The sequence below is a fragment of the Notothenia rossii genome, assembly GCF_949606895.1.
Source record: "Notothenia rossii genome assembly, chromosome: 4".
NCBI lineage: Eukaryota > Metazoa > Chordata > Actinopteri > Perciformes > Nototheniidae > Notothenia > Notothenia rossii.
Window position 1 is genome coordinate 53,776,003 of NC_136902.1, and position 13,624 is coordinate 53,789,626.

General features: G+C 40.2%; 4 protein-coding genes across 5 annotated transcripts in view; 3 read left to right on the forward strand and 1 right to left on the reverse strand.

Annotated features, from left to right (window-relative positions):
• The window catches only part of LOC307035386 (uncharacterized protein), a 65,395-nt gene extending 65,337 nt beyond the window's left edge, over window positions 1-58 (forward strand). For both annotated transcript variants that reach the window (XM_079674612.1, XM_079674611.1), the window contains exon 6: window positions 1-58. This exon is cut by the window's left edge and continues 783 nt beyond it. The gene's annotated coding sequence lies outside the window, so the exon portion shown is untranslated.
• LOC307035383 (uncharacterized protein) overlaps window positions 1-6,765 on the reverse strand; it is a gene marked incomplete at its 5' end in the record, with an annotated part of 33,534 nt that extends 26,769 nt beyond the window's left edge. The window contains one exon of the mRNA XM_079674605.1: window positions 6,609-6,765. Coding sequence (XP_079530731.1) covers window positions 6,609-6,765 — 157 coding nt within the window. The remainder of the gene's footprint in view (window positions 1-6,608) is intronic.
• Window positions 1-13,624, forward strand: part of LOC307035385 (uncharacterized protein) — a 464,943-nt gene that overhangs the window by 91,079 nt on the left and 360,240 nt on the right. The gene's annotated exons all lie outside the window — the stretch shown is intronic.
• On the forward strand, window positions 3,217-7,004 carry LOC307035379 (E3 SUMO-protein ligase ZBED1-like). The gene is made up of 2 exons (XM_079674595.1): window positions 3,217-4,337; window positions 4,609-7,004. Exons 1-2 carry the CDS (start codon window positions 3,363-3,365, stop codon window positions 5,506-5,508), a joined length of 1,875 nt encoding a protein of 624 aa, XP_079530721.1. The 5' UTR covers window positions 3,217-3,362; the 3' UTR covers window positions 5,509-7,004.

Below are 13,624 nucleotides of genomic sequence, written 5' to 3' on the forward strand. Positions count from 1 at the left end.
AAATATTGAGATTTTACAGTTTCTTATGTTAACATAAATAGTTGGTTGTAATGCTCAATTTGTATTTGTACACATCACATGAACCTCAATATGGAATATGAAGTCATGAATCAGTCCTGATGTAACTTTTCTGTGGTGAAAGTAGAGTATTTTAATCGAAATTCAAATGTACACATTTTCATTTTAGACATGAATAACACATTTATATAGGCCTATAGGCTAATTCATATATTTCACAACTTTTGTGAACCAAAAACGTTGGTACACCAAAAAAAATGGATGACATGAGTACATTTTTTAAGTTTTCCAAAAATCGGATTTTTAAGCTAAGTATCTCATAACACAGTGCTCTAAGGTGAGTGACTTGGCATTTCTAGCAAGACCAGAGACTGAACATTTTGATATGTAACACCATGCCATGTTATAAGAAGTACATTTAAAAAGGTGATTTAAGGAGACATCTAAAAATTTAGAAAATACCCTTCACTTCACACTCCAGAGGGATCTGGTTGTACAATCTGGGATAATGTACAATTCACAGCCTCACAATGTCAGGAACTTTTCCTCTACAGATTACTTTGGTCTGGCTTTACTCTTCACTGATTCGTTACAGAAACTTTGAACTCATTGGCTATGGAAATCAGAAGGAGGGGCTCATTATCATATGAAAATACGCCCGTATGTTCGCCCGTTTTTTCGCACCAACTTACGGGCGGACAATGCTCGTTGCCAAGAGTGCAATAAGAGTTTAGCATGTAAGGGCGGTAACACGAGCAATTTGTCTAAACATTTAGCAAAAGTGCACCACATTCAGACGGAGGAATGCACCAGGTTCCACTGTCTTTCTAGTAGCTCTGTAGCCCCATCCACGAGTAACGTTACCACGTCAGGTGCTATGTATGCTAGCAGCAACACACGGAGTTAACTCAATGATACAAACATGGGTTAATCATTACAGGTAACTGAGTTATTTATTTTGTTAAAGTTTCAGCTATTCTGTTTACAATTCTGTCATCACATTATTTAATACGATTTGTTAAAACATTGTTGTTTCTTTTGATGTGAAACATTATTTATTCAATTTAAATAAAAAGCAATGTTAATTTTGTTCACAATTTGTTAAGTTAATTGAATAATATATGTATTTTTGAATCAAGTATTCATCTTTATTGTCTTCATTGTTAGTTTCCACATGCCTAAAACAACCTCAAGCTAAATCTAAAAGTTGATGGCTAAATAAGAGCGTTTAAGAAATTGTGCAAGGCATACAGTAATAGTCCGAATAGTCGATTAATCGTTTCATTAATCGATAGATTAATCGATTATCAAATTAGTCGTTTGTTGCAGCCCTATTTTAGTTCTCCCATGTATAAATAAAACATCTTATCAGCAACCCTTGCAATTTGGGATTTTATTTTTGGTTGGTAGACCTCGGTGAGCTGGTCATTTCAAAAGTGGCTCACCAGCCAAAAAAGTGTGGGCACCCCTGAGTTAGAGACATGTCATCTTTTAAAAGTGAACGTAGTTTACTTAAAATGTAATCCTGTCCCAACTCATGCACATTTTGCATCTCTTCGACAATGGTCTGTATTGTTGAAGCTGGAAGAAGGAGCTGCCCTTGCAATTTTAAGTAGAATAAGCATACATTCCTAAGATAGGTCTCATTGAAATGCTGTGGCAAATCAGTGCTTTCATTTGTTGTTGCATCATTTGGGCTCTGGGAAGCATTTTCATGTGCAGAACACTGAGAAATGGCTTCCCTGTACATGTCACTTATGCTATCAACAGAACATGCTCTGTGTTTTCTGGACATATGAGCAGTAAATGACGATTTTACAGTGAAATTATTTGTACAACCAGTTACTGGACATAACACAGGTCGTCCCTCCACTATATGATATTTTAAATGGGATATAAGTTCTTTCACTGTTTGTAATTGGCGCGCACATAATGAAATTGCACATTTCAAATCTGTAACAATGGCTCTGGCGGTGGCTGCAGGCACATTGTGAATCCGATAAAAGTGAGCTTTAAAAGCTGTGTAAGTACAAAATGTTCGCTTGCAGTTTGTGCCAACACATTTAAAAAAACACTGGGGTTCGTTCCTATTCACTTTACAATGCAGCACATAACCCTTCAAAGTCTGTAGCGTTTTGCTGCAAAAACGGCAGGTAATCATTTTTAGCACGCTAACACGACTGCCCGTTAAGTTTGAACCCGCTCAGATGTAGCTTCAACCCCCCCGCTTCACAACAGCATGAATTGAACGAAAATAAAGAGTTCAGCTTTTAGCATGATACTTCAATAACGTTACCAGACTATTTAAATTAACTCCCGGTCAGTAGACGTTATAACTATGACCAGTGTTGGGCAAGTTACTTCCAAAATGTAATATATTACATATTACTCATTACTCTCTTTTGAAAGTAATAAGTTACATTACAATATTACTGTCTCTGAAATGTAATGAGTTACACTACTTTAGTTACTTTTTAGTTACTTTCACCAAAATAACCGCAAAAGAATAGCTAGGTATTTTAAATGCTGAAAATGTAGTTTAGTGCAGCTCATTATGCATCCAGTGAAGGGCGATGTGGTAGCATAACAACTGTGTAGGCCCTTAAGGCTACTAACAAATTGTATTACAGGGCTTCGTTGAATACTCGAATCTGATTGTAAATTCTTAACATGTGACATGTTGTTAATACAGCAGTACAGACCGCTGTCAAGGACTATAATGAAGGTTAACATATTGTAAATCAAGGCAAATATTATTTAAACCATGCTCATGGTTTGAAATGGCAAACATTGAAAGGCAAAAGTATTATTAAAACCATGTAGCCTACTACATCATCACCTTGGTCCCATCATATACGCTGGGAAGAGAATATTTACTGTGCTTGAAAACTGGTATCACATCATTATGTGAGGTTGACTTTGTGACCTGGAGAACATTTCAGCTGCAACATCAGCTCGTTGATAATAAGCTTGGGATATGAGATATTTTTGTAGCCATTCGTGGTGAAGGTAGGCCTGTCGCGATAATCGATAAATTGACTTATCGTGCAATAAATAAAAAGGGACTCGATAACTTTTCTGAGCTCGATAAATTGGCGTTTACATAAGGATGTGACCATAATTTTCGCCAGGCGCGCTGTGGCTGCCGGCCACGCGCGTCCGCATTGCTTCTGCCGGCCTGGCGGGCTGCGAGGGGCGGGGCTCACACACAGAGCAAGGTCAGGAGTCAGACACTCCACGTGCACGTGCAGCAGTGTAGCAGCATGATCTAGCATCCACATTAATAATATAGCGAGACAAGCAGGAGACAACGTGTGACTTACTCGAGGGGAATTTAAATAGAAATGGAATTGGTTACAAAACCTAATTCCACATCTCCGGTGTGGGAGTATTTCGGATTCAAACCAAATGAACGAGGCCAACCTACGGATATTAATGAGCCGGTGTGTCGCATTTGTTTGAAAAAGGTAGCAACAAAAGCTAGCAATACCACAAATCTCAAACTGCACTTGAAACACAACCACCCCATTCCGTTTTTCCAGCTGGGAGCAAAGACGGCAGCTGGAGATGGAGAGCCCCCACCTTCCCGACATTCTGCAATAACCGATGCATTTGCCCGTCAAGGCAAATACAAACGCGATAGCACAAAATGGCTCACGCTCACAGACAGCGTAAGCCGCTTCATAGCCAAAGAGATGCAGCCATTTAACATAGTTGAAAAAAAAGCATTTCAAGAAATGTTGCAAACTTTTGACAAGCAGTACGAACTGCCGAAAAAAACCTTCATCTCCCAAACTGCCATTCCAAGTCTATACAACCAGGTGAAAGACAAAGTTCTGAAAGAGTTAAAAGACATCTCTTTTTACTCTGCAACTACCGATATGTGGTCAAGCTCTAATATGACACCATACATGAGCTTAACCGTGCATTACATTACAGATGACTGGACTCTGCAGTCGAAGTGTTTAGAGACCAGGTACATACCGGACAACCACACTGCTAACATACTTGCAGAAAACCTGCAGTTTGCTTTAGCAGACTGGGCACTGGAGGAGAGCAAACTTGCCTGTATAATCACAGACAATGGTGCTAACATTGTGGCTGCAATACACCAACTCGGATTGCCATGGCTCAACTGCTTTGGCCACAACCTCCATTTGGCTGTGTCTCATGGTTTGGACAGTGACAAGGATCGCACAGCACGTGCCATGGGAGTGTGTAGGAATCTTGTAAACACCTTCAACCTCAGCTGGCTAAAGAAGAGAGACCTGAGAAAGGCACAGACTGAAGCCAATCTCCCCCAACACAGTCTAATACTGGTGAGTGATGGATAAATCATTGATAGTTGTGTTAATATTTAACAAAAAATATGTTAAAGGTTCATTTAAGATTAAATAAAGAGTTCTTATTTTTAATTTGTGAATTACATATGGACCTGTAATGTTCTTTCATTAGCATGTATTAGATCGTTGGTTACATTATAATAACATGTACAATTATTTGTGATAAATAATGGAAATGGGAAAAGTAGTATTTGTTTAATTATGTTGATTTAGACTAATGAAAAATAACATGTTATCTTTCCCACAGGATGTCGCCACACGATGGGGAACAAAGCAAAAGATGATAGAGAGGGTGCTGGAGCAACTCCCAGCCATAAGACGTGTCCTCGTTGAGGATCGAAAACATGGCCACCTGACCCCAACCTGGCAGGATGTTTCTGTGTTAGAATCCATAAATGCAGCAATGAAGCCAGTGGCTGATTTCACAGATGTGCTATCAGCGGAAAAACATGTCACAGCGTCCTCAGTTAAGCCTGTGTTGGAACTACTAAAAGGTGAACTTTTATCACCAGGCCCCGATGACACTGAACTCACAGAAAACATAAAGAGCAACATGTGCAGGGTATTGGCACAGAAATACAGCCCACCAAACATCCAGCTCTTGTTGACCAAGGCCACCGTCTTGGATCCGAGGTATTGTGGTAGCATGGAGGATGCAGAAGTCTTGGATGATGTCAGGCAACAGCTTGTGCAAGAGCTACTGGACATGAAAGAGCAACAAGGAAGCAGAGAAGGTGCCAGCAGCGAAGAGAGCTGCAGTAAAGCTGCAGGAGGAAATGATGAACCTCCACCAGCACCTGCCAGGAAGAAGAGGCTGAGTGACCTTCTACAGAACAGAAAAGCCCAATTAACCACAAGTCAGCCCCAGGCTGTGCTCCCAAAAAGAGTACTTGTTGATTTAGAGCTGACAAAGTTCCTCCAGGAAGAAGCAGTTGATGCATCATCCGATCCCTTGATGTGGTGGCGTGATAATCAGAGGAGATTTCCTTTAATGGCCAAGTTAGCAAAAAAATACATGTGCATTTGTGCAACAAGCACTAGCTCAGAGAGAATGTTCAGCACAGCTGGCAACATTGCTACCCCAGAGAGATCCTGCCTTAAGCCCCACAAGGTAAACATGTTGGTGTTCCTTGCTCGGAATCTTTGATTTATAGATTTGGATATGGCCTATTGAGGCATCTGGATCTTTGTATGGACAGTGACCTGTACACTTGAATTTTGTTTTAAGGAGTTTTTTTTGCTTGTCTGCTCATATTTATTTTACTACTGCATTTTAAAATGCAATTGCCTGTTTTGACCACAAGAGCTCTGTTTTCAAGCCTGAGTCTATTTAATGTATTGTTTTGGTTGTGTGTGATTTATTTAATTATTTTAATTTATTTGTTTTTATTATATATCATTTATATATTTCAATATTATTTCACACTTAATTTGCAATGTTCAATAAAAGGTTCTCTTTGAAAGGTTGTACTTGAATTATTATTATATATTATCATTATGTCAGTGGTCTAAAATGGTCTTACAACGGTCGACAATATTATCGTTTATCGCAATAATTTCCAGGAAAATTTATCGTCCAACAAAATTAATTATCGTGACAGGCCTAGGTGAAGGCATCTGTGCTATTGTCATACTTGCCAACCTTTAGACCTCAGAAATCGGGAGCATTTCAAAATGCAAAATTGGAGGGGGGGGGGGGGGCGGTGCTAGTGGATCGCCGGAGCTGTTAGATTAACATTAACATGCTTATTGTAGTTGTAAGTGCACTGCCTTGCGGCCTGTAGCACCATCCTTGATGGAGCATATGTGTGGGTTGGACCTGTATTTTACAGGAAAGGAGTGAGCAGAGAGTAGAGTAGTTGTTGATTCTTGTTCTGTTTTCTGTGAATATCTGCCTCACCCTCTCAGACTTTGAGTTGCGCGCGCTACTAAAGAGACGTGTTACCATGGAAACCAAACAATGGTGTAGCTGTATTAAAGTCGGAGTGGAAACAGTCGTGTTTAAATCAGATTTAGTCAGAAATCGGGAGAAATGCGGGAGAAATATGACCCCGGGAGGAAACCGGGAGAGGGCAATGAAATCGGGAGTCTCCCGCGAAAATCGGGAGGGTTGACAAGTATGGCTATTGTATGCATTATTTTTGACCCAACATTTCTACAGGCATGTCAGAATATGGTACTATTTTCACATGAATATTCTAGCCATTGTCTATTTTTATACCACAAGCTGCAAAATGACCGCCTTACCCCACTGTACAGGCCGGTAGTTGTTTAGATATACCTGGCACCTGCGGGCCGCAGAGGGGTGGCGTAGTTTCGGGCGACGAAGACTGCTGCTCCGGGGCTGGTGAGTCAGGCGGGAGTAAGCTAGTGTCCACAACGGAGGGTAACGTGATGTCCGCATCTGACCTGTTGCTACTGTCTGCAGTAGATGCAGTGTTGCTGGCGTTTAGTGATGGTTGCTTTAACCATTTTCGTATAAATGATTATCCACAGATCAGATGTGTGTCACTGCTGTGGAAGCACTTTGGAAATGATGCACGCGCAGCGGAGCAGGTCACGCGCACCTGACACAATTTGTTGTTTGTATTTTTCGCTACGTTCTCTTTTTTGAATGGTTGCATAACGTTCAACTTCCCCGAAGATCTCGACGCGAAGCCTGAAGGGTAAACACCAGGTTTACTAATCGACCCGCACAATTTGTCCGGTGTCGGAATGTCTCGCTATGTTAATACATTTCTTAAAAAACAAAACACCATTTAATTTCGGGTTAAAATGTGTTGTAACTGCGTTACTGAGCATTGTAACGGGTAATATATTACCCACATTTCATTAGTAATGCGTTACATTACTTCGTTACAGCAAAAAGTAATATATTACTGTAACTCCGTTACTTTTGTAACGCGTTACACCCAACACTGACTATGACTGCAAAATGCACTCAATCACAAACAGAAGCTAGTATTGTCCTGACAATACACCGTTGTTTGCTTGCAGTTCGCACCAACACATTTGAAAAAACACTGGGGTTCCTATGCAATGCAGAACATAACCCCTCGTCTGTAGCGTTTTGCTGCAAAATGCACTCAATCACAAACAGAAGTTAGTATTGTCCTGACAACACCGTGTTATAATTTAAGTTTGAAGAAAATAAACGGTTAGCTTACCAGTGCTACAGATGTGATCCTCCGCTCATGTGCACACAGCTCCGTGGTCCGTGGCAGGCAGACTTGAGACAGACTTGGCCGCGCACTGAGCCGTAACCGTTAACCTGCAAAAACGGCAGGTAATCATTTTTAGCACGCTAACACGACTGCCCGTTAAATTTGAACCCGCTCAGATGTAGCTTCGAACCCCCCGCTTCACAACAGTATGAATTGACGAAAATAAAGAGTTCAGCTTTTAGCATGATACTTCAATAACGTTACCAGACTATTTAAATTAACTCCCAGTCAGTAGACGTTATAACTACTTTGACTGCAAAATGCAATAAATCACAAACAGAATTGTCCTGACAACACACCGTGTTATAACTGAAGTTTGAAGAAAATAAACGGTTAGCTTACCAGTGCTACAGATGTGATCCTCCGCTTATGAGCACCTGCACATAGCTCCGCTGTACTTGTGGGTTAGTAGCCTGTTTCAACTGTAATCATTTTCAATAATTCTACTCAGGTCACCGGTCGGTTGTTCATAAACTTAACAGGGGGTGTTTCTGCTACAGACTAAAACATGGATCCAGTGTATTTAGAGATTCCCCTAATCTGTTAATCCCCATCACTTACATATCCCGATCACTTAAACCCATCTCATCATTTGATACAAGAACTGTATATAAGGGCGGTGAATTATCTTGATTATAACCGCCTCACCTTTGGGAACGAGTATTTCTAACTCGTCCTTTTGTTACTCAGCTGACCTTTTGGCTCTGGGGATAAGTGAAAGTCTCTGAAACACAGCTGGAGTCTTGTTAGTGATGTGGGCATTCTCTATGAGTGAACTAATGGATCCATGTTTTACTTGATATTATACTCCCCATCCAACCAACAAGGTGCCAAGTGTAATGAGCACAATCAACAATGCTATTCTGACTCTTATCCCTAGGGGACCCCACAATTGGTTTGGCTTTGTTCTCGTCATCATCTCTATTTTATCCCTGGTTGTGTCCGTTACAGAATTTAAATTAAAAAATTTTTTTTAAAAAAAAATAGGTTTTCACTTTAATGTACAATCTATAAAAATCTATAGACAATTTGTCTTTTGAGCTGTTTCTATCTTTATCTTATTTCTATTTATTGTTTTGTTCCAGCTCTCCCAAATCAGTCCTAACTCCCAATAATGTTCTGGAAGTTGCCAGTGAAGGGTGACAATGTGTGAGGTGGTGTCAATTTGCTCCTTTTTCTTTACCTTTAAACCGGAGCGCGTGTGAAGTTCGTTACAACTTTTCACGCTTCCGTTCATCGGGGATCAGCCCACTGTCTTTTGTGAACTTTCACCCTCACCCAATCACCTGGCCGAACAGGAGTCTCTTCTGGTGTCTCGTCTGGTATCTCTGTAGTTTTCCTAGCCTGTGTAGACAAACTTGCATAATATTACTCAGAGTTCTGACATATTCATCCACTTCTATTTGTCTAATATCTAAAACTGGACCACTCCCTCCTTGGAGAAGGCCCAAGCTTTGGCATACCTCTTGTTGTTATGAGACCTATTGTTAACTACATGTTATTATTTATTAACTACAGCGTCACTGAAATCAACATATCTGTATAATCATCACACTCCCTCCTTTGAGCATAACATGCTCAATTAATATTGCAATGATTACCCTATTTTGAACAGGACATGTAAAACCCATAACGTTGCATTAAATAAATATAACTTCTCCATGTACCCATAAGGCGTACAAAAATATCGTAAGATGCATGGTTTTCTGATGGTATAAATGCATATTCACTAAAAAATCTGCCATTAGCACAAAAAATATTTTACTTGTTTCAATAATGGCTTTTGTCATGGTATTATGCATCATCGTTGCTGCAAAAAACAATACCCCTGGTTCCGCTAATGCGTCTCAATAATTCTAGGATTAGAGGATTGGTTAATACTGCTGAACTAACATATGATAAAATAATATTTCTCCAAACTGGAGGGAAAATATGAACTATTCTCACAGAGAGTGACCTGCATGAAGGGCTGGTGCCCTTCACTCAAAATGAGATATTGCCTTACGCACTACACTATAAATCAGTAAAGTTACTCAAGAATAAATAAATAAAGACTGATTCTTGAAATTGTTGTAAAAACCCTACAACTTCTTCCTCCAAGCTCTCAATCAGTGTTATGTTATTTAATCTGCAGCTCATGCCTTAAAACAGATACTTCAGACCCATCATAAAATTGTGTTTATGAGAAAAAATTTATCTGACTCCATAAATCACATAATTGTTTGATTAAAAACTGCACTTCTGGCTGAGAAAAAAATGAAGTTCCCCTTTAAACACAGCCCCGGTCTTCTGACGGGGTCTATCTATGTACTGGCTGGAAAATGTTGGGCCAGTCTCTGTCGCTCCATCACAGTTCTCCCACTAACAGTCACTCTCTAGTTCAGCTGGGTTCTTGTTGACTTCTTCACTGGTTTGAGACAAGCGACCCTATCGGAACACCTCCCTTTGTAGCCAGACTTCACCACAGCAGAATCGAGTTTCTGTTTTCAGGTCTGGACAGCTTCACGTCAGGTGTATCGCCGCCCCTTGCATATTTTGGGTGGAAGCCCATCGTCTTGACCTCACTAGCTGTGTCGACACAATAGTTTTCTGTGTGGGGGAACAACATCACTTGTAATCTGTATCCTTCTCATAATTACAAAAATAGTCTGCTAAATATTCTACTATGTCTTAATCTTCTACTACTCTGTGGATGCTTTATGTGTAAATGCAATATTCTACTCACTATCTTTTAAATAACATTCAACCTCTCCCTCCTGTGGTGACATACGTGGCTCTATGTAGCTGGTTTTCTAAATACTCTAGTGCTGAAGATGCATCACCTGATGGTCTGGTCCTCTAAGCTTCCTCATTGTTGTGGTTGATACCAGGCTGTCGGTGGCATTTGGTTCATGTTTGGAAATCCTGTACGTCTTTGACATCTCTGGGACCCCCTGCCTCCGTCGTCATCATGGAAACTGCATGGTGGATGGTTGTTTGGTGCATGTGGTGGGTATTTCATTTGTTGTTGTGGACAATCTCTAGCCCAATGGCCCAGCTGATTGCATATGTAGCATCCCTCAAACCGGAGAACTTTTCCTCTGCCTCTGCCTCCTCGGAAACCTCCTGGTTGTTGGTTCTGCATCTGATTCTCTGGCACTATCTGAGATTTAACTGTTTGAGATGTCTGCCCTGCATTCTCTGGTTCTTCCTTGAATTGTTGGAGGTATCTGCCCTGCCTTCTCTGATGTAGCTGCCATTTGCCTTGCCGCTTTCTTGTTTTTATTAGCTTCGGTATCTTTCTCAGCTATTTGTATCTTCAAGAGTCTTAGTTGTAATGTTTTAATTTCTTCGTCACTTTCTCTCTGGGTTGCTTGGTATTTCATATCGTGGTAAATTAGATGTTGTCTCCATTCTTCAATGGGTATAGCGTCCAATGCCACCACATCTCCCAGGCTTGCCTGCACTGATTGGGGAAGGGCGTTAATGACCGCGTTCTTCCACAGCATTACGACAGACGGTGAAACGTCATGTCGTTCTCTAGTGCAGTCCTCCCACACTCCTTCACATCTCTTCAGGAAGGCATACATGTCTTCCCCCGGTTCTTTTCTCAGGCTGTTGAGGGCATGTAAACTCCGTGTTGTTGGGTAGATTTGACGAATGGCAGCCCAATACCTCGACCTGACTTTGTTGAATCAAATGTAATCTGGAGAGTTGGTGCATTTGGCCTTGGAATCTATTGCTCTCACTTCAAGTCGTCCTTCAATCCGTCCGAGCAGGGCCCTCATGTCTCCCAAGCACAGGTGGTCTTGGGCTGTGTATCTCTCCAGATCATTCACCCACTTCTGACCTCCTTTCGTGAGTGGAGGTAGCTTTGCCACTAATGCTTCCATGTCTCTGTGAGTCCATGATTGGTATTTCAATCCTCCTTCTCCAGCCGCTATCTGTCATGTAGGGAGGAGGCGCATCCGTCAGGCTTGGAAGGAGCTTTGAAGGTTGGATTACTGGAGCTTCTTCTGTCTTTTCTTTCTTATCTTCCTTTGCTGTGAGCTCTGCTCCTTGAGCCACATACATGCTGTTCGTTGATTCTTGGCTGACATATTTTAGATGGAGTACCAGACTTGTAACTCTAGATTTTATTTTTTCAGCTCTGTTCATAGCGCTTTTAGCAGGTCCACACCAAGGGGGTTGTCCGGCTTTGATCCATGCTTTTTCCTGTTGTAGGTATTCAGCATTCTCATGTTCAACTACAGCTTTTCTATGGGCTTTCGTTGGTCCAGGCTGATCATCTGCTGGAAACAGTCTTCTTGTTTGCCACTGTTCCAACAGTTTCTCCATGTGGTTCCATGTCTTTTGTCTAAGATTCGGAACTGTTATAGCATCTGATATGATTTTTATCCTTCCCTTGATATCTGCTGTTGAGCCTGGCTCTGCGTCTAGTCTCAACTTAGTTTGTTTTGGTGACATGTTCTCTAATTATTTATTAACTTATCAAAGATGAAGCACTAATCTTCTGACTAGCACCTTCGTTGCTGTTCGTCCGAACTTTAAATCTGTTTTTTTTTTTTAGTTGCTCAAGGTTTTATTAATTTATTTGTATTTTTTTTTAAGTTAGTTTTTTTTTTTTAAGTTTTTTTTTAAGTTTTAGGTAAAATATTAATAAAGTTAATTAATATATAAAAATTATGCAAAATTAAAATATGAAATGTTAAAATAAAGTTTTACCGTGTATGGTTTTGACTTTGAAATATGAATATGGTTCAAATCCAAATCTCCTGTGTACAGTGCATACCGAAATGTATGAAATTATGCTAATGTCACTACTTGTGTTAGCTTCAATAAATTGGTGTTTGAAAAAGTATTATGTAAAGTTTCTTCTCTTATAATTAGAAACCACTTGCAATTCTATCTTGGCGATCAAGCATGTGTTTATTTATAACACTTAAAATTATACTTCACAATGTTATGGTGTTTCTTCTATTTGTGTAATAATTATGTACTACCACCAGAGTGCGCTATTTTAATTTCCAGCTTAATCCACTAGGGCAGTGGTTCTCAACCTGTGGTACGCGTACCACTGGTGGTACGCCAGCTCCCGCTAGTGGTACGTGGAGGAATCTGACATATGAAAAAAAAAAAAAAGATGAATTTATTTATTTAAAAAAAAAATTTGTATTCAAAGGTGGGGTAGGTAATTTTGGAGAGACCAGCTCGAGTGAGCTAGAGTTTGAAAATACACAACCGGAAAAAATATGCCACTTCCTTACAGAGCCTTCCACAGATGACATTTTTTTAAGGATTTTTTCGTCAAAGCACTTCAGATATTCATTGCTATCGGGATGTTAAGAGCATTCCATGGAATATAATAAAAGTGTATCTCGAGCCGGTTTCTCAAACGTACCTACCCCACCTTTAACCTTTACACATAACACAGACATATAAAATACAGGAAACACAACTAAGTAAACAAAAAGGAGTCACTACATTGTGCACATTTGGGACATTAAGGTGCACTATTATTACTGCAAGAGCAGCTGATGGTAAGGACCTCAGACAACTTCAATTTAAAACAGGCTATAGGGACTAGTGCCATCAGTTTGAGGCTTGATTGAATAACATTAATTAAAAAATAAATCATACTATCAATATACTACAACGAATGAAAATAAGCTTGAGATAATTGAAACTGTGGTTTGAATTAGTTCTAATAGGCTATTGCATTTTTTTAGATTTAGAAACGAAAATATTTATTTGATTTGATTTCTGGTGTTGCTAATTACGACCTTACCACCCGCTAACGTTGCAAGCAAGCTAAGGAAAGAAGAAAGCTGAATGATGTTAAAAACGTGGCTCAAAACGGGAGGTATTCGGAAGAGAGGTACAGAGGAGAATATTACCAGCGAAAGTGAACAAGTGAATGAGGAGGAGGACAGTCATCAACCAAGCGCAGGCTCCGCAAGCAACGCAAAAGTGATATGCACAGCCGCTGTGATGGAGGAGAGAAGTGACTCAGGAAGAAGGCATTTGCTCAAATAATGGAGAGAAGGCTGTGACCGAGGT

What these genes read in the sequence shown, in the direction of transcription:
- LOC307035379 (XM_079674595.1), top strand. Translation starts at nt 3,363, where the DNA reads ATGGAATTGGTTACAAAACCTAATTCCACATCTCCGGTGTGGGAGTAT. An exon ending in CCCAACACAGTCTAATACTG is followed by an intron (nt 4,338 to 4,608) that starts GTGAGTGATGGA and finishes TCTTTCCCACAG; the next exon opens with GATGTCGCCACACGATGGGG.